At 49.5% G+C, this 21,068-nt stretch overlaps 1 protein-coding gene across 1 annotated transcript; it reads right to left on the bottom strand.

The window, feature by feature from the left end:
• Positions 1 to 613: 613 nt before the first annotated feature.
• Positions 614 to 20,559, bottom strand: LARP6 (La ribonucleoprotein 6, translational regulator). Its single transcript, XM_040643042.1, is given in 4 exon segments — positions 614 to 2,135; positions 6,189 to 6,238; positions 6,241 to 6,371; positions 20,297 to 20,559. Coding segments are annotated over 4 exon segments (1,449 nt in total). The 5' UTR covers positions 20,497 to 20,559; the 3' UTR covers positions 614 to 1,067.
• Positions 20,560 to 21,068: the final 509 nt, after the last annotated feature.

The raw sequence follows: 21,068 nt of genomic DNA, 5'->3' as shown, positions 1-21,068 counted from the left end.
GGACTGCTAGGTTCAAGCCAGCTCCACTCATGTAGCCGTTCGGGCCCGGACGAGGGAGTTAACCCACTTGTTTCTTCCGGTGTAAAATGGAGATATTATCTGGACCTTTCTCGCGTGGTTTTGGGGAGAATTGAATGAGATCATGCCTGGAAAACTCTAAGCATAGTCCCTGGCATCTAATCACCGTTCAATAATTGCTCACGAGGTTCACCCACTAGGACTCGTCTAAAATCCCCCCGACAGCAGGTGGATAAGCCCGCACTTGAATGTCGGCCACCGCTCTTGCTGCTACGCCGGTCAGCTTCCAGGGACAAGGGACATCAACCAAGGGAAAGGAGGCAGTCTGGGGAGCACATCCGGAAAGCCTGGTCTCTACGAAGCCGCCTTTGCCCGGGTAGGATTCACTGTGTTCTCTAATAGCTGCACAAACTCTGCTGACCTCTCAGGCGGCCGGAGCCCCGGGGAGAGCCCCAGGGCTGCCCTGGGCACATTCACGACATGCGTCTCTGTTCAGCTCCTCAGGGCCTCCTGACCGAACACCCACAGCCTTGTCAGACGGCCCGGACTTCTGTCGGGCACCACCTATGACTTCAAGAGCCAGCACTCCCAGTCGGGGGTTTCATTATTTATTCACTTGACAGGAAATACACATTTGGTCCTGTAAGACATCATGCTAGCGGCTGAATGAGTGGCCGTGACACAACAGAACTCCCGTGGGCTCTCAGGAAGGCCCTGCGTGGCCCGCCGAGGACAGCTCAGTCACCGCGGGGAAGAACTCTGTCCCGAAGAAGAGACCGCCGGCCCGACCGGCCCTCAGGAGCGTCAGTCGCGCAGCCCTGCAGAGCCGTAACATTCAGACACATCGGGCATCATCAAAAGAATGGTCATGCTGGTTGTGCGGAACTAGAAGATGTTCTTAAAACCATAGCATACCAGACAACTTATATACATTACAAATATATAAATTAAGAGGTCTACATGTATACAAAATTTTTCGATGGGGACTTAATTGCATCTTATGCCATGCCGGGTATTTCGAGGGAGCCGGTATTAAAAATAGAAGGTATTTATACATAGGCCCTGCCTCTCTCGTGTCCCCCGTGGAATCCCCTGGTGTTGTCAGGGCCCCTGGGCAGTCTCAGCACCCCCACGGGTAACCCGTCTGCAGTCTGCATCTTCCGGGACAGCAGGGGACTCACTCCGGGGCTCTTCTCCTGGGTCCCCATCTCAGCCAGGCGGCGCCTCCGAACCCACGGGCTGCCGGAGGGAGTGATGCTGCTATCAGAAGAATAATCCGTGCACTTGCGGAAGACCTCGGGACTGGTGCTACAGTTCAGCCGCCCCTCCTCGGCCAGCGGGGATTTTCTGGAAACGCCTTTGCGCTGAGCCGAGGGGCTGCTCCAGGGACTCGAGCACGGGGAGGCGTTGGGGCTCAGAAAGAGATTCTGGGGGCCAGAAGGGCTGAGCTTGTTGGCGGCCGCATGGCGCCGGCCGGCCATGGGGGACGTGGGATTGCTCTCGGGCTCGGAGGAGCTGTTGGCGGAAGACTCGTCCCCCATGTACTGCAGCTCCTCGACTCTCTTGTTCAGGGACCTGCTCGGGTGGCTGCTCGCGGCGGGCTCCTCGTCCTGGTTCTTGTCTTTGAGCGGCTTCTTTTTGGGTGGCTTCATGCCGATCAGGACGGCCTTCATGTTCTCCCTGCCCTGAGATTCTGAGCTCATGAACTCGTGGGCTCTAATGGCCGCCTCCACCTCCTCGAACTCCACGATGGCGCACTCCTGGGTCCCCACCTGGCTGTACCGGCTGCTGATCCTCCGGATGTCGGGCGGCAGCTCCCTCCCGGGTTTGAGGATCCGCACCGACGAGATGACCCCGAAGGTCCCGAAGAGCTGGAGCAGATGCTCCATGACCTTCTCCTGCACCCTCCCGTTCTTCTGGGGGGTGGCCGGGGCCCACGGCTTGGGGGACAGGTGGAGATCGTAGACCAGGAGCATCTTGCTCGGGAGGTTCTCGTTGGGGAAGAGCGGGACGGGGGTGGTCCTCCTCACCTTCCGCTGGTCCTCGTTCAACTCGAGGGTCACCGAGTGCTTCAAGGCGTGCGCCGTGGTTCTCCAGTCCCGGGTCAGGTGTTTCACCTGAAGGAGACAAAGCACATCTGGAATGGCACCTCTCTGTCCTCGCCCAGCCCGTGTCCTGTCGTCTCCCTCCCTCCTTTCCTCACCCCCCGGCACCCTGGTCGCTAGCGTCGTACCTGGTGGGTGCGGGCATTCAAAAGTCCAGTGAGCGAACGCACACGCTTTTGACGATGTCAAGCTAGCCAGTACTGTTTAGAGCAGTGCCGTCCAACGGAACTTTCTGTGGCGGTGGAGATAGTCTAGTGCACACACGTTTAGGGGTTAAACCCGCAGGCCCTGCAACAAGGCTGTTAGATACACAAGTCCAAGGCCTACGTCCGGCTGGCGGTAAGACCTGCACTTTCTCAGCCTCTCGGTGCCTCAACTCCCTCATCTGTCAAATGGAGACGCCAATCGTGTCCACCTCTCAGAGTTGTCGTGAGGATCAAATGAATAAGTCACCAGATACGTATCTACATGCAGACACACATTACACACACACAAGACCTAGGACAGCGTCTAGCTCGTACTGAGTACTCGATAGGTATCCCGTGCTATCGGTTGTTCAAGAATTACGTGCTATCGTTTTGACAGAATTCGGAGATTTTAACATCCAAACACTTCTCTGAAGTCATGTTTCTCTGTTGACAATTTGACACACAGAAAGTTCCAAAGATCTTTCATATTCCACTGCAATATCTCCTGAAAACGATGTGGACTGTTTTGACTTGGAGTAAAATCCAAGTAGGGCCTCACAGAGAATGATGAAACCGTCCCTCCCTCCCTCCCTCCCTGAGTGGAAATTGTGCGTATCGATGTGCAGTATATGGAGGCTATGTTTATATTGTAAGACAGTAATTTTCGAGAGGCCCACTTCCGCTGGACGGAATGCCAGGGAGCATGAGTCATCCCATCCCACAGAAACAGTGGAGGTGGGTGGGGTGGGTAACCTGAGCCAGGAATGGCAAGATCACCCTGAGTCCTCTGAGGCCAGGCCAATGCAGTCGCTGTGCAGAGGAGCCCTGAGACCAGACGGGAACTTCCCAGAACTCAAGAAGGGAGGCTCGCTAACAGGGCAGCGTGGGGGGACCTCGTGGAGCTATCAGCAGAGGCAGGCTCCTGCAGCGGGTGCTGTGCACTCTAGCCTTGGTCTCGGGGTGAAATGGCCCAGACTGGGCTTAGGCTGTGGGACCCACAAGTCACCTACACCCAGAATCAATGGGCTGGTCTCCATGACACACCCCCAGAACAGAGGGTCAGCAAAGGTCCAGGCAAAGGGTCAGGCTTCAGGTGAACGGAATCAGGGATCCAGAAAGGGTGAAGATGTTGACCAAAGGTCACTGCCAAGTTGTGAGGAAGCCAGGCAGCAGCTCTCAGAGCATGACCCGGGGGGAGCCTTCTCCAAAACCAGTCAGGAGGGGGCCACTCAGGAGAGGAAAAGCAAAGCTACTGCCGAAGCCTGAAGCCTGAGCAAGGAGTGCTCAGGGGAGGGCCGGTGCTGCCGCACTCCAAGGGCTGGAGAAGCTGATGGAAGACTGCATGCAATCGAGAGGGAAGCAGGCTCTGGCAAGGACCCAGAACCCCTCCAGAGCCAGGAGCGGGGTCCACTGAGCACCCCCGGGCACCACCTCAGATGAGGAGCCAGGGAGGTGCTTTCCTTGTGCAATTACCGGTAGAACTTTCTAAGATTTTCAGAAACTGTCATTTCCCTGTTTGTCCTATGTGTCTCCCATTATGATCAGCAGGAAAACCTTTGGGATGAAAAGGGCCTTTGTTCTCATTTTGGTGGTGGTGGGGAGTCTATGTCTACTCTGCGGCCAGCTTTCAACAAAGAAGAAGCCTTCCGAACAGAGCCATAGTGGCGGCTTCGAAGGGAAAGAAAGTCAGGCTGATGCTTAGGGTCCCTGGGGAGGAATAAAGGGATGCGAACTGGCTGCTTTGTTTTGGGGTCCCCCACAAACACTTCCGTGCGAGGGTTCACTCACTGTTCTCTGGACATGTGCGATATTTCGATGTAGCGTTTTGATAGGACATGGGGATTTTAATGTTCAAATACTTCTCTGAAGTTGCATTTCTGCATTTCTGCATTTGATACAAAAGAGATCTTTTGTACCAAAAGATCTTTCATATTTCAATGCAGTAGCTCCTAAAACTGGAGTGGCCGGTTTCAGCCTGGAATAAAACCCAACTTGGAGCCTCGCGGACGGAGAACGATGGAACAGTCCCTCTCTATCATCTATATACATTGCTCTTTGTCCCCTTTCCTGGCACGGAGCTGCTGGAACCCTGGCAATTCCTACGGGACGAGAACACTGGGAGTATCTTTTGTTCTAATGAGGCGATTCCGGGCGGGCTTCCGGGTGGGTCCCGGTTGAGGGCCAGTCACCAGAAAGACCAAGCCATGGTTAGAAGCTTGGAATTTTCAGGGAAGGGAGAGGGGCAGGAAACTTAACAGTTGATCATGCCTCCATAAAAATCCCAACACTATGGGCTTCAGAGCACTCCCAGGTCTGTGACTATATCCACAGACTGAGAGGGAGGGTGAGACACCCCAAGTCCGCAGGGACAGAAGCTCCTCCATGCAGGGCCTTGTTCTGCATATCTCTTAAGCGGGCTCTTCTCCTGTATCCTTCATCACAGCCTTTATGAAACTGGTCAATCTAAGCAAGTGCTTCCCTCAGTTCTGTGAGCTCTTCCAGCAAATAAACAAATCCCAGGGGGAGCAGGTGATGGGAACCTGTGATTTGTAGCCAAGTTGGACAGAAGCTGTGGGTGACCTGGGGGCCTCCTACTGGCCATTGGTTCCTGAAGTGGGGGCAGTCTCGTGGGATTAACCCCTAACCTGCAGGATCCGATGCTGTCTCCGGGTAGACACAGAACTACTTGGTGGGGAGCCCCTCCCCCAACATAAACGACTGGTGTCAGAGTGTCGTGAGTGTGTTAGAGGGGGAGAGCAAAGGAGCCACACAGGAGGAAGGGGAGGCTTTTCCTTCGCAACATGAAGAGTCCCTCTCCTTCTCCTGTATCCTGAAAATTCCTACTCGTCCTCCAACATCCTATTTCAATGTCACCACTTCTAGAAAGACTTCTCCATCACCCCGGCAGGGTTGCTGGCTCTGACGCACACGACTGTTCTTTTACTGCCTACAGTCACCGGGCAGTCCTGCACTGCTCTCTCTCCGTCACTGGACTTTGCAAGGGCAGGGGAAGCGCCACCTTCGTGTCCTCTAGCCCGTGCCCACCGCGGCAGAATGGGTATGTTTGGTGACTGGGCAAAAGGACAGAGCACTACAGCAGCAGGTGAGGCAGAGAACAGCCCCAGGGAGAAGAGCTCTCCTCCAGGGCTCTCTGGCGAAGTGCACAGGCAGCCTGGCTGGGACCCAGCTGCTACATAGCCCGTTATGCAACAGGCCATGCGGTGCTTTTCCATTCTAGCAAATTCACTTCCCCCACGGAAGACACGGGGTTCGTACTCCAGCTCGTCCGTCCACGCTCTGAGACAGGGGGAATTCACACAACAGGCCAGCTGCTGGGTCCCCTGCCTACACGGCAGCAAGGATCAGACACCCCACATCGCCATACCGATGAGGACGTTGGTCTTACACAGCAAGGCTGCAGGAGTCTGGAAGGAGGCTGGAAGCAACCCCCAGAGTTCTGGGTGCACCTCCTTCTTATTTATTCAACTAGACAAGGGAAAAGCCCGCATTTCACACAATTCGAGGCCCAGGAGGTGTCTCTCCAGGCCACTGAGTCCCCGTGACCTGGCACAGCATCCTCCCGGCCACCCCCTCGCCTGGCAAGAGTGCCTGACCTTTACTAAGAACAAGCCCTATCATTTCATCACCGCCACCCGCTGACATCTGTCCCAACACCCAGGCCCCTTTCCATACGGTGGGAAGAGAAGTCTTCATAACGATCTTAAATCCCTGTTCTCGATCATTTTTCTCTATTTCAGGCCCCAGGGGGGCGAAAAAAAATCACTTGTCACCAGGTATCGAGGGGGCAAAAACTATTTAGAACTGCGCCCCCCCGCCCCCCGAATCCTCGAGTCCGCTTGTGAGAAGGAAGCCTTACCTTTTTGAAGGACGTGAGGAGCTTGACGCTCACGTACCCCAGCTTGTTTCCTTCTCCAAGTTCTCATCAGAAAAGTAGAATTCGATCTGATCCACCAGCTTCCTGATTAACTCCTGGTCCGGGGGCTTCCACTCCCGCTCGCCGTCCTCTCGCTCGTTCTCGCCCCCACTCGTCGTGGCGCCACTGAGACCAGAAGGAGACACCGGGGGTTACAGGCTGAATTGTGTACCCCCCACCGCCCCCAAATTTCATAGGTTGGAGTCCCAAAGCCCTGTAGGTCAGAACGTGACCTTACTTGGACATAGGGCCTTGCAGATGTCATCGGTTAAAGACGAGATCACACCAGAGGGGCTGGCCCCTCATCCAGTATGACTGGCGTCTTATAAAAGGGGGAACCCTGGAGGCATGAGCACGCAGGGAGCATGCCATGTGAAGGGGCAGGTGGACATTGGGCGGATTCGGCAGAAGCCCAGGAACATCAGGGGTTGCCAGCAAACCACCAGAAGCCAGGGGAATGGCCTGGGACCCATCCGTCCCCAGACCCTCGGAAGGGAGCGCTCTTCTGACACCTTGATTCCCGACTTCTGCCCTCCTGAACCGTGAGGCAATCAGTTCTGTCGCTCGAAGCCACCCAGATTGTGGTAGTTTGTTTCTGCTGCCCTAGGAAATGGCACCGGGTCACACTTGAACTGGACTCCTTGGAGGTGGTCATCACCGGGCCACAACGGGGCTGGCTTTTGCCCCACCGGCAAAGAAATCAAGCTTCTGTTTTTAACTTGGACAGAGGGTCATTCAAGTAACAACAGCCTCTACTAACATTTACGGGCTGCCCGGCCACGGACGGGATGCTTTTCACACGCCCTTCTTCCTCTTCCCTCCCCCACTCCGCCCCCCAAATCCCGATTTCTAGAAGATAATTTAGCAGAGTAACTAAGAGTCCCAATCCTAGAGCTAGCCCATGTAGGTTCGAATCCTGCCACCACCATTTATTAACTGAGTCCACTCAGGCAAGGAACTCCCCTGCCACACCTCGGTCCTGTCATCTGTACACTGGGACTCACGACAGTCACTCTCCCGACAGGACGGTCAGAAGCTTCAATGAACTAATACGCAGAAATGCCCACACGGGTGCCTGGCATGCCCTCCGAAGCCGGTAGGTGGCAGGTACGCTCGTTTACCCCTCCGATCTAGGATGGAAACTCAAATCTTGTCTCCAAAGCCAGCACACGTAATACTTTCCACGTTTTGTTGGGGCTCTGCCACGGAATCTGGAAACAATCCCATTCACCAGGGCTCTTCTAAATGAGACCCACACCCACCAGCGGCTCCAGCTGAACAGACTTCCTCCCCTTCTCCCTGAGAATATTAGGATATGAGAACAAGCCAAAGAAATCCTGAACAAAGCTTCTGGAGGAAGGCAGATCTCTCACCAAGGGATGACAAAAACTTCAAATCCACAGACATCTAGGGAGTTTATGATGGTCTGCATCATAGTTGACTCTATTAATTAGAAGCTCTCGAAGGTGAGTTCCCGCTGGCATATTTAATGACCAAATTAAATTATGTATTATACAATAGCCTATAGATCTTATTCAATAAAAAGGATTGGTTAGAAATTACTTCCAGAAAAAACATTACCGCTTTCCTACGTGGCAGCTTGATTTCTCGTAACACGACTACCAGACCCAGAGTCTCCATGAACACGTCCTGGGACAGATGCAGACACCCAGTCCACCTAAAGCATTCAGGGGGCTTCTACTCTGTTGGGAGAACCTGCCTGGCTCCCCAGGGGGCTCAGAGAGTTCACTGCAGCATCCTCACAATAGCCAAAAGGTAGAAGTGTCAGGGGCACCTGGGTGGCTCCGTCCGTTAAGTGTCTGCCTTCGTCTCAGGTGACGATCCCAGGGTCATGGGATCGAGCCCCGCATCAGGCTCCCTGCTCTCTCTTGCTCTCCATTCTCTCTCTCAAATAAAGAAATAATCTTTCAAAAAAAAAAAAAAAGAAGCAAGCAGTTAACACTTTCCTTGGATTGGGATGAAGCCCTTAAATAAAACAATGAACTAATACAAAAAGGGGAGGGGCTCAGAATGTAGAAGTCCGCTAGTACTGCGACAGTGGAAAACTGGAAAAGTACATACATGTATGTCCTTCAACTCCAGCAAAAGTTTCACTGACTCTTAACCCCCCCCCCCAAAAAAAAACAACAACTGTGGAAGAGTCAAGATGAGAATAAAAATGGAATATTCTGGCAGGAGAGAAAATAATAAATCTGTCTCCTGATTTTTCAAATTCAGAAATTATAATTAGCATAAAAGTAGGCGTTGGTTGATTTTAAAATGAAACGTTTTGTTATTTGCCTGCAGACGGTCTGGAAATGTTTTTGAAATACCACACCGATGTCCCAAGACAAATGTGTACTGATGGAAAAAAAAAAAAGGTCTGAGAGACTAACTTTAAAAGTATGTTTTTTAAAAAGACTTTTATTTATTTTTTATTTTTTTTTTAAAGATTTTATTTATTTATTTGACAGAGACAGCCAGCGAGAGAGGGAACACAAGCAGGGGGAGTGGGAGAGGAAGAAGCAGGCTCCTAGTGGAGAAGCCTGATGTGGGACTCGATCCCACAACGCTGGGATCACGCCCTGAGCCGAAGGCAGACGCTTAACTACTGCGCCACCCAGGCACCCCTAAAAAGGGTTTTAAAAACAGGATGGCAAACCAAGGAAATACATTAAGGCAGCCTGTAAAATAAAATAAGTTAAAGGCAACTTAAACATTAGACAAACTGAATATTTTAGAAGTTTCTAGAAGATAGCTGTGGTAGACATTAGATTCACCCAACATCTAATAGCAAACTCTTTCTCACTTGCCTTCCTTTATTATGGAGGCTATTAAAAACAAAAACAAAAACAAAAAACAAAAAAGCCCAAAAAACCTAAACATGTACTTTCTCAGACTTGGTTATAGGTAGTAGCCATCTGTCATGGTATGGCCAATAAAACACAAGTGAAAATCTTTTGGCCCTGCCTCTTCCCTTTTTATCTGTTTTGAGTGTGGATGTGATGGTTGGAGCTGTAGCAGCTATTTTACTACGATAAGTAAAAGGCCAAGAGAATTAGCTTGGCCTAATTTATTGACATTATTGGCCCTGATATTATTGAGTTGCTGAACCAATTCCTCTACCTACCTACTTGCAGATTTTTGATCACATGAGAAAGATAAAATCCATTTGTTTAATTCACTTGTTGGCTGGGTTTTCTATTAATTACAAATAGCAGGATAGTAATACTGCATTGAGAAAAGTGGTCCTTAAAACATGCCAAAGGAAAAGCGCCAGTGGAACAATCACTGGAATGAAAAGGAGAAGCAAGATGGGCAAAACAGATTTTCACTTTATTAGAGAAAGCTTATTCCCTAACTAGTAGTTAAAATATGTACGTTGAATACACCAGATAAAATAACCTCAAATGCATGGGAAAGTCTGAGCCCCACTGACAGGGATGAGAATAAACAGCAGGAGTTGGGGTTAGGTGTGGGGTAATGACCAGTGAAGAGTTTTGAGTGGACTCAGGTATTGGCAAAACGGCCTAATTACTACAAATATCAAGTGTATCAGAGGTGACCAAACCATCAAAGGGACCCACAGCCTAGTAAGTTCTACTCCCCGACTAAAGTAGTTGACGCTATTATAAAAAGTAAACTCAGACAAATAAAACATAAGGGAAAGATGGGGATGAAATTTCTCAATTCTTGGGGCGCCTGGGTGGCACAGCGGTTAAGCGCCTGCCTTCGGCTCAGGGCGTGATCCCGGCGTTCTGGGATCGAGTCCCACATCAGGCTCCTCCGCTATGAGCCTGCTTCTTCCTCTCCCACTCCCCCTGCTTGTGTTCCCTCTCTCGCTGGCTGTCTCTATCTCTGTCGGATAAATAAATAAAATCTTTAAAAAAAAAAAAAATTTCTCAATTCTTCCAGTGCCCGTTCTAGAGCCTCCCATTCTTCCCGAGGTCTGCCATTGGAAGCCCTTCCTCCCTGCAGATGACTCTCTCTCAACTTGATCGAGAAAATCAATCAGACTTGCCCACAGCTCCCTTGTGCCCACCGTCCCGGCCTGCAAACTCATTCTGTATGTCTGGGCATTGCCACAGCATTCACTGGCCATACCTTTTCTCCACCTTGGTCATCCGGCCCCCACTGCAGGATGGGACACAGCTGACCACTTTCTTCTCAGTACTCCTCCCGCCAGGCTCCTGTGACTTGTTCTTTTCTGATTCTTCTCCCCATTTAACTGTGCTTCCAGTCTACTCATTGTGCTCCCATGTCTCCAAGGATCTATCCCGAACTCTTTATCCCCTGGCGGCCTCTACACTCCAGCCCCTGGATCGCTCACCCAATTCAGATCTGCCTCCTCCCAACCCTCCATCCTTCTCTTACCGCCGGGGCCCGCATCCTCAATTCCTAACTGCCTGCCTGATGCTTGGATAGCCTGTTAGCACTTCAAATCCAGTATGTCCAGAATTGAAACATCACCTTCTGCAGAGCTCGACCTCGGGGAGTACTGAAGCCTACACCTGCCGAGGGACATTCCATCTGGGAAGCTCATCTTTTTCATATAGTCTCACGGTAAGCAATCCACACTGTGGGGGGCTGAGGGGGTGACTCTGCATCAGTTCTTTGCACCGAGTGAGCAGACAGGCAGGTAGCCAGAGATTCCAGAACAGGTGGGCAGTTCTGGGGAGGTGATATAAACCCCTATGCAAGTGCAGGGCTGAGCTTCCTGCACCCAGGACCCCCTCTCTGCATGGGTGCTGTCAGCGGCAACTGTGCCTCTCCAAAGGGGGACCTTGGAAGAGAGGCAGGCCTTTTTGCATATCTGGGAGCATGCTGCCTTGTCTCCTGGTTCCTGCAACAGCCTTTGAATGAAAAGGACCCTGTATCTTTTGCAAACATTAAAGAATTTATATCCCTTAGAGATGAATGTTGGTAACTTCTTGTCAATTACAACTGTCCTATAAAGACTATGTATCTTTCCTCCCAAACTGCCCCACTACCTACTTTCCCTGTTCACTCTTCTCTGCATTTAGGCTCAAAACCCCGGATACATTTTTAGCCCTCTCTTTTGCCCCCACACTGAGCCAATTATCAAGTGCTGATTTTATTCCGCATTGTCTCCCATCTGTTCTCTTTTCCATTCCAACTGTCCTCATTACTTCTCCCTTGGACACTATTCATAGTTCATCAAAAATGAATCTTAAATATTAAAGTAATACACACACATAGCAAAAAATAAAATAGTACATAACATAAAGAAAGCAACGATTCCCCGCTCCACCTCTCCCCCCTGAGGCAACCTCTATTCACCTATTCTGTTCTTAGGAGAGCTGCCTTGTGGTTCTGTAAAATATGTCTACAGTTCTATTTCTCACTTGCCAATTTTCGACATTCTCTATTCATGTCCTATTATATAAGGTGAGGATTTGGGGTCATTCATCTCCCAAAGCCTCTTCTAATTTTTAAAATTTTATATTCTTGTTGGGTTTTTTTTTTAAATTAGCCTTCCAATTGTTTTAAAATAATACACTTAAAATTCTCTCTTGTTCCATCAACACTAAATGCTACGTCTTGCTTCCTCATTATACTTGATGTGTGTGTTATGACCCTACCTTCTTCCCCTCTCCTTCCATTTCCAACCTTTCAAATTCTATTAGATGTACCTTTATTTTATCTTGTCATGGTTCATTACGTTTACATTCTATCCTGTAACTAACATTCCCTGTTTTGTCTTCAGATACTAAAAGCTGAAAGTCAATCCGTTGTACTTATTTTTATGACTACAAACATTGCTCTGTGCAGGGCGAAGGTGTTTGCTAAGATCACATTTCTTTCTTAAAGTCCTTTTGGTTGACTGACCACTTAGATCGATCCTCTAGGTCTCCATCCTCGTTTTCATATTGTCTGTCTTTGCCGTTGTCTATGTTCTACATGGCAAGAGATTTCCTGACATGACCTTCCAATCTTTCCTGAACTGTTTAATTTCAGGAATTATGTACTCTCTGAGAACTCTTTTATGTCTTCAGATCGCTCCTTTTTAAGAGTATCCTGTTCTTGTTTTGTGTCTGCAATATATTAAATTCTTTCTCGGGTCCTAAAGAGAGTAGATGTATATTTTTATAGTCTCTTTGTTTTCAACAGTGTCACCTCTATATCCTCTGGGATCAGTTTTTCATTGAATTTCATGCAATTGGTTTTCTTCATGGGACTGGTAATCAATTCATTTTTTTCACTATTAAAAAATTTTTTTTAAACAAACTTATTTTAGAATAATTTCAGACTTACAGAAAAATTGTGAAGTAGTCCAGAGAGTTCCCATATATTCCACATCAGCCTTCTTCTGTTATTTTTTTGCATTAGTATGGTATATTTAATGAACTGATATTAATACATTATTATTAGCTGAATTCCATACCTTATTCAGATTTCCTTAGTTTTTACCTAATGGCCTTTTTCACCTTCAGGATCCCATCCAGGATACTACATTAGATTTAGTCATCATGTCTCCCCAGGCTCCTCTTGGGTGGACAGTTTCTCAAGCTTTGTTTTTAATGCCCTTGACTGTGTTGAGTAGTCCTGGTCAGACATATTGCAGAACGTCCTTCATTTGGGATTTATCTGAGATATTATGATTAGATGGTGTGTATGGGTTTTAGGGAAGAGGACAGAGGTAAATTTCCATTCTCCTCACATCATATCAAGGGGACTACGCACATACCTGACCATTGCCGATGTTGACCTGGCTGAAGTGGCGTTATCTTGTGTCTCCGCTGTGAAGTGACTACTTCCCCCCCTTCCATACTGTGCCCTTTGGAAGGGAGTCACTGTATACAGTTCACACTTAAGAAGTGGGGACTTGGGCTCCATGGCTATTTATTTTGAAAAATGAAGGAAGGTCTGGGTTGCTTTTTCTTAGTGGGTCAAGTAGGTTTCCTCCGCAGCGGTACAGCGTGATTGACTTTCTTCCCAGGTGGTTCCATAGACGTGGGCGGGGCATGCCCACCTGCAGGCTCCACTGGCGGGTGGGCAGGCAGGAATTATTAAATACTAAAATTCCATGGAGGAGGAGTTACTCTGCAGGTACCAGCTCTAACTTAGCTGCCCAAGTTCACCAGTTAGCTCATTCAATTCCTTTAGAAAATCATCTTAGTTCTTCTTTTTCTCCTTGAAAGTAAAGAGTATGTTGGTGGCTACTTTTCACGTGAGGTCAAGCAGTGAGGTGAGGCAACTGTTATAAAGGCAGAATTTAAATTACCTCTCAGATATCATTATCCCTTTTAATCCCCGCATCCTTCGCACATTTCCTAACCAGAATCTCTCTACGGTTCTGCTTTCCCACCTCCTACCACCTCCCCCACCCCACACCTGTCGTATTCTGGGTTAAGCCTCTTCCACTCTGTGCCTTATTACACATTTTGAAGAACGGCTATGTCGCTGCTCTACTTTAATACTAATCCTAATGTTTTCTAGTCTATTAAATAAAATCCAAAGTCCTTAGCTCTTTATTCCGATTCACTTCCAATGTGGCTGTCACCAGCTTCCAAAAGTATTTCTATTTCCTTTCAGATCCTTTGTTCTAAAACAAAAGCAAGTAAAAGACGACTAGGTCCCTGTAAGTGTCGCGAGGTGTCTGAACTCCACCCCTGGGTGTATGCTGTTCCATCTCCTTGCACATCTGGCCTCTATCTCTCAGGTCCAAGTCCTAGCCATACACCAAGCTCCATCTCAAATGCAACTCCGCCAGGAAGGAAATCATTTCAACTTCTCCTAACACTTGCCCGCACCTGGAGCAGGGCTCCTGTGCGCATATCTAATTAGTGCCCTGACCCCTCAGCCCCTGGAGCACAGGATTCACATTGGTTTCTTTCATTGTGGCACCAACCCAGAGCCTTGCACGTAGTAGGAATTTACAAAGCATCACCAATGTGAAGCGAATAGCTTCTGTAAGGGCAAATCCCACCTATCAGGATTCTCTGAGACAGGAAGTATGGTTACTGGTGAATATGTCATGAGTGGCCTTTCCAGAGGACTTGGGAAAAAAATGTACGTTTAAGTTTTATGTTTACATTATTGTTTCCTTTTAAATACATCATTGTAAATTGGGGGTACTGATGTGTTCTTTTTTTATAGCTGTAAACCTGCTAGAAATGAAAACAAAGGGTAGAAATAAGGAGGTACATTTCAAAACAGATGACTGGGGCTCCACGGATCAGTGTTGAAATATTTATCGTATTTGTAAATGATCTAGAGAGATAAAGTACAGCATAAAATCTCCAGGGTTGCCTTTCTCATAGAATCTCAAGATAATCTGGAGATATTAATTGAATGGTTAATCAAATGACACCTGATGAATAAAAATGTCCAAGATAAAATGGTGGAGTAATGAGCTCCTCACTATGGTTTTCAACACAGAAAGGACTTCCTGGACTCATCATCTCTCTTTGCAGATGGTCTGATACGGTGCTTTGGCTGCCAATACCAGGAAAACGGTGGACAGCAAAAAGGTGGATATTGAACAAAAAAGAGAAAGCATCATTTAAAACACCAGGGTCCGGTACAATCTGTGTATAGCTCCTTTTGACTTGCTTCTAGAAACGATAATGCATCTGAAAAGGTTCTAAAGGTAATTAAATGGATAACGCAATATAAAAACACAAGGACAGATGCAAAAGATAAAGGTTTTTCAGAAAGACAGGTTGGAAGCATGTGTGTCCGACTTTGCAAAGGCATTATGGGAACAATTATATTTTGAATGCCATTAGCGGAGGCCCCATGCTATGTCTGGGTGGCCCATGGGTTCTTATAGACTTATTACAGACCTCACGACCTTCTTTTCTAACCCGGTCTTCTGCCACGCTGTTGTGGCATAATTCCTAGGGCCTGGGAAAGGAGTAAAACTAGTGGATGTCTCTGCAGGTCTAAATAATGGTTTGTGGTGCGAAGCAGAGATAATGTATGCAAAGTACTTAGCCCCACATCTGGTACATAATTGGCATTAATAAACGGAGTCTTTCACTATCGTCACCCAGAACAGAGAAAAGATAGCACAAAGCTTGTGCAATGTCCCTGAAAGATCGTGGAGAGAAAGGAACCTAGATGTTTCTGTTTGTTAAATGAAGATATGCTTCAGTGATTTTATTATTCATGCTAATATTTAGTATTATAATTTTAAATCATTTTTACACATTGTAAGACAAAGCAAACAAGTCAATATGTTAATGTTGTTAGGAATCAAGACTGTCAGTTCAAAAAAAAATAGAAGAAGTAAAACAAAAACCCTATAATGTCAAGTATGAATTGGAATTATCAACATAAACTTATTTTTAAAAATGTATTTCCTAGCACTATTGAAAGGGCCTAAAACCAATGTTGCCCCAGTGGAAATAAGCACTCTTAATTCCAGGTCTTGGTTTCTAAATACCTTCCTGCTAGTATTTGAAAAATACTAGCCACAGGGATTCCTGTGGAAATGGCTGGATCCCACGACTGGAGTAGGAAAAGTACAAAGCAAGCCCAGAATACCAAGTACCACAAGGCAAGAAAGTGCTCAGAGACTCAAGGGCGCGTTCCAAAGCTATACTGAAGTCCATCTGAAGGGGTTCCCCTACTTAGGGACATTTTGAACATCAAAAATAATGATTGTAGCTAATTTTTATTTTTTATTTTTATTTATTTATTTATTTTTTAAGATTTTATTTATTTATTCGACAGAGATAGAGACAGCCAGCGAGAGAGGGAACACAAGCAGGGGGAGTGGGAGAGGAAGAAGCAGGCTCATAGCGGAGGAGCCTGATGTGGGGCTCGATCCCATAACGCCGGGATCACGCCCTGAGCCGAAGGCAGACGCTTAACCGCTGTGCCACCCAGGCGCCCCAAATTTTTAAAAAGTGAATAAACAAAAGTCCATGAATCGAGGAGGGCCACAGGGAGGGCTCTAATTTCAATTATTTGATGTGACTGTTACAGCCACTCCTCTCTTTGAAAACTGGTCACTAAGCATTTATGTTGCCCCCTAGAAGGGACTCTTCTTGTTCAATCCCAGATGATGAGGCAAAGCTCTCTTACAGAGAAGAATGCCAGCTAATAAATGTACAAAGGATAATAAAATTAGAAAATCACCAATTTGTAATTCCTGAGGAACTGACTCAGGCAAGGATCACCGGCGGATGCTAAAACCATTAGGCGAAGGGCCTTGGTGAACGAATATTCACAGGAAGCCCACGTATTACTTGTTAATTGCAAAGGGAGACTCGCACCTTCACAATGGAGAGATCACCTCAGTCAAGTGCTCGAATTAGAGCGTCACCTTGGGGAAAGCCGCCTGAGGGGATGCAACAGAAAGTGCATTGCCTAGGAGGTGTTCTTGCCAAAACGTTTAATCCGAATCGAATCAAGCCCTTAGCCTGCCTTCCAATTTACAGGAAACACAGGGTACAAAGGAGCAAGTTAAACTACACGATCAGAACAAAATCAGACCAATTCAAACCGGGAAACATTCAACAAGACATCTGGCCTCTTATTTCAAAATAGCAATGCATTAAAAAAAAAAAGTGTGAATGTTCTAGATTAAAAGATTCTTAAGAGACATAATAGGCAAATGCCACCACCTGGATTGGATTCTGGTTGGAGGGGAAAAAGAAACATTTATAACATATGATGTGGGACGATTGGGGGGAAACCCAAATATGGGACTTGGCTATTAGATCATTTTAGGGAATAAAGTAAGGAATCATTGTTAATTCTCTTAATTGTAATAACAGTGTTATGGTGTTACGGGAGAATGTCATTAGTAAGAGCTCTCAAACAAAGTGCTGAGGGTATAGTAAGTCTTGCGTATATTTCCAAGTGGTTCAGAGGAAACCACCCATAAGTCCATCAAACGATATGGAAAAATATTAACAACTGTTATATCTAGATGGTAGGTGTATGAATTCTCACAATATTCCTCTTTCACATTTTATGTTTCAAATTTCTATTTCAAAAAGGTGAAAATAAAAAGAAAGACACCTTTTCGGTGAGAGAGGTGTGGGGAAAAGAGTAAAGAACATTTTTCTTATTTCCGTATTGCCTGTACCCCAGGGAAAAGCCAAGAGCTGGGCTGAGGACTGGTGGTATAGAGAGGGCAAGGCAAGGTCACTGCCTTCAAGGATCTCACTGTCTAGTTGGTGGAAAACCACCCAAAGACTTCAACCCGATGGCATGATGCAGTGGATAGAGACATGCATTTGTTCAACAAACATTTAGGGGCACCCACTACAAGCCGGGTGCTGAGGATACAACGAGAGCAAGGCAAGCGTGGTCCCCGAATTCGCGATGCTCGTATTCTTGTGAGGGAGACAGAACTATACAGTTACAATTGAGGTCAATGCTAGGTATAAAATGTGCAGAGTACTACAGCAACTCCAAGGACAGGAAACAAACAGCTTCGGGGTGAGGATTGGGGGTTGTGGGGACAAAGCAGTGACGTGTTTTGTTGTTGTTTAGTTTCAGAGGTAGAATTTCGAGATTCATCAGTTGCATAGAACACCCAGTGCTCCTTAATGCCCATTCCCCAGTTACCCCATCTCCCATCCCCCTCCCCTCCAGCAACACTCAGTTTGTTGCCTTGAATTCAGCATCTCATGGTTTGTCTCCCTCTCAATTTTCATCTTATTTTATTTTTCCTTCCCTTTCCCATGTTCATGTGTTTTGTTTCTTAAATTCCACATAGGAGTGAAATCATAGGGTATTTGTCTTTCTCTGACTGACTGATTTCACTTAGTATAATTCTCTCTAGTTCCATCCGCGTTGTTGCAATTGGTGAAATTTCACTCTTTTGATGGCTGAGTAATACTCCATTGTAAATACATACACCACATCTTCTTTATCCATTCCTCTGTCGACAGACATCTGGGCTCTTTCCATAGTTTGGCTACTGTGGACATTGCTGCTGTCAACACTGGGGTGCGTGTGCCCCTTCGGATCGCTATGTTTGTATCCTTTGGATAAATACCTGGTAGGCACAGTGAAGTTTTAAGGCTGATTAGAGATCGATCAGTTAATCAGAGAGACCCAGAGGAGGGAGTGCAAAGGCACGTAAACACAAAACTGTACCCTACGTTCCGGAGTCTAGAGGGGTTCGTGCTGGGGGAGCACGAATTACTGAGACAGGCGGGGAAAGAAGCAGTGGGCCAAGGGGATGATGTGGGTGGGTGTCACATCTCAACGAACAGCTTTAGGAACCTGAGCTTTCTTCTGGAGGCTCTGGAAACTGAGAAGTGTCCACACAGGGCAGGGGCTGCTGCTGTGCCAGGCTGGCCCAAACAGGGAGACAGCGTGGGTCCTGTTCTTGGCTGCGTTCTCATGCTCTGGATGTCTGCCTGCTGGGCTCTTTCAGCAACACTACCCTGAAGAGTCTTCGGGGATCTTCCGGGGTCAACTCTCTGCCAGTGGGCAGCAGGAAATGCTTCACACTGAATGCTCCATGAGACTCCAGTCCCTGGAGCTGGGAGGGAAGGGTGGCTCTGGAGAGTGAGTGGGGGTAGGGGCAAGAAGCCCCCCCAAATGAGGATCATGTTCTCCTCATCTCCACAGGGGGATCTTTCCAGGCCCAAGAAAGAAGTAGGGCTTTAATCCCTGCTAATGGTACCATCTCCAAACTTAGTCCCCAGTACAGGGGGGAGCTCGTCACCACACTCACGGGCAAATGAAATCAGAAGGATCGGCCACTCCGAGCTCTTTTACATAACCTCTGAAATTATCTGACTAGGTGGCTGCCTTCTCCTCGAGACTGAGATGTCAGTGACTATGGATTCATTACTTGTATTCCCAGCACAGAGCTGAACGAGTGAGTGAGTGAATGAATCAGGCTTTACAGTAGAGAGTGCTGGGAGCCCTACTGTAGCTACGGGGTCATCTGCTACGGCTCAGCGTTTCTGCTGGACTTTCGTCCTCAGATACCTCTGTCTCCACTGAACTGCCATGAACTCTGGGTACCTACATCCAGACCTCTTCCACTGGGGAAGGGTCAGCCACTGATGGGGAATGGCTCTGGACCCAGTATTCTCATGCCCTTCCGTTGAGTATTCTGCCGGTGAAGTAAGCATCTGCCTGCTAGGGCATGATCCTGCAGAGCCCTAACCACTACAAAGTACGTGCTCAGAAACCTCCCAAAAAGAGGGTTCTTACTAAGTTCCTGCGGGCATTTCCCGGATATGCAAGTTCTGCCATTGCTCTACTGTCCTGGCTATGGATACTCCATACTTTCATCTCCTTTCAATAGCAGGAACGAAACCACAGACCCGAAAGGTGCCGGCGTGGGTGGACACAAGTCCAAGGTCTCTGGCTGATGCCAGGGCTCGGGGCCCAAAGGCACGGTTAGACAGGTGGCTTCTTGTGCCATCACAGCTCCAGACTGCTCATCACTCAGGAACCCAACTAGCAAGGCTGCAAGATGATGATGCAAGCATAGAAGTCAGGTGGGGGAGGCTGCGCGAAAATAGGAATCCCCGGCCCGCGAGGATGCAAGCAAGCCTTGAGCTGATTCCAAATCTGGGCAGGAGAGCTCTCTGCACCATGCAATCACTCCTCGGATCCCCCAGCAGCAAGTGGTAGCGGGGCCTGGGCTGCCCCCACCCATTTGTACTGATAAGCAGACAGGACGAAGGAGCCAGTGCAGGCTCGGTGGGGCCCCTCTCAGGGGCAGGTGGGCCAGTCCCGGAGGGGCTGGGACTGGCTTTTGGGGAGGTCCGGGGTGAGCGGACGCAAGGAGAGCCTCCTCCGGGGGGGGGAGGGAGAAGATGGCGAGGATGGCCCAGGAAGGAATTCCTCCGGGGTGCCAGGGCACGCCTCCGTCCAGGCCCCTCAGAGCCCCGCCGCCAGCGCCGGGAGCTCCGGTCGGGCGACAAGGCTGCGGAGCGGGGCACCAACAACCGCCGAGAGCACGTTCTGCCTCGGCGGGACGCCCAGAGCCCGCGGCGGGGCTGCCTGGAGCCGCTCCGCCCGCGGAGTCGTCCCGGCGCCCCTGCTCGGCCGGGACCCGGGGCGGGCTCCCCTCGGCCGGGCCGCGCCGCCGCGCCTACCTGTGCCCGCGGCTCGGCTCCTCCTCGCTGGCGCTGCCCCAACCGGGGCTCAGGTAGCGGGCCGAGTCCCCCGCGCCGCGCGCCTCCGCCCCCTCCTCCTCGTCCTCCGGCTCCTCCACGTCCTCGGCCTCCTGAATGGCGACGCGGATCTGCACCGCGGTCTCGGGCCCGGGCAGCGCCTCCTCGCCGGCCTGGGCCATGGCTCGCCGGCCGGCCGGGAATGCGGCGCCGCGGCTATCCGCGCGCCGAGGCCCAGCCAGCCCGGGCGGCGGCGACTGCGACGAGGGGGCGGGGGCGCGGCGAGCGCGTCCGGGAAGGGACGGGGGTCTCAGCGCCCCGCCCCGCGCCGCCGCCGCCACCGCCCCGGCCGCCAGCCGCCAGCCGCGCGCCAGAGCGGGCGGGGCCGCGGCTGGGGAGGGCGACTTCCTCCGCGCGCCCCGCGCCCCGCGCCCCCGCCCGGCCGGGAAAGATGCGCCCGACCCCCGACGCCTCCGCGCGCGCCCGCTGTTCCCTCCTCCTTCCCGCTCGGCTCCTCACGGCCCCGGAGAGGGGAGGGCGCCCCACCTCGGACTTCTCCTTGTGCGGATGACTGGGGGCTGGGGGAGGGCAGGCACGGTCGGCACCTTAAGGGACTTCTGTGCCTCCTGGTGTCTCCCCACACGGACCTGCCAAGACGACCTGAATCTCCACCGTTCGTCTCTTTGGCACAATCACTCTCGATTGTGCGCCCTGTGAGGTCAGGGACTTGGTTCCTTTCGTGCCCTAAACCCTG

The sequence above is a fragment of the Ursus maritimus genome, unplaced genomic scaffold (genome assembly GCF_017311325.1).
Source record: "Ursus maritimus isolate PB19 unplaced genomic scaffold, ASM1731132v1 scaffold_27, whole genome shotgun sequence".
Taxonomy (NCBI): Eukaryota; Metazoa; Chordata; class Mammalia; order Carnivora; family Ursidae; genus Ursus; species Ursus maritimus.
The sequence above is the reverse complement of the archived record's forward strand: the minus strand, read 5'-3'. Positions and strand labels throughout refer to the sequence as shown.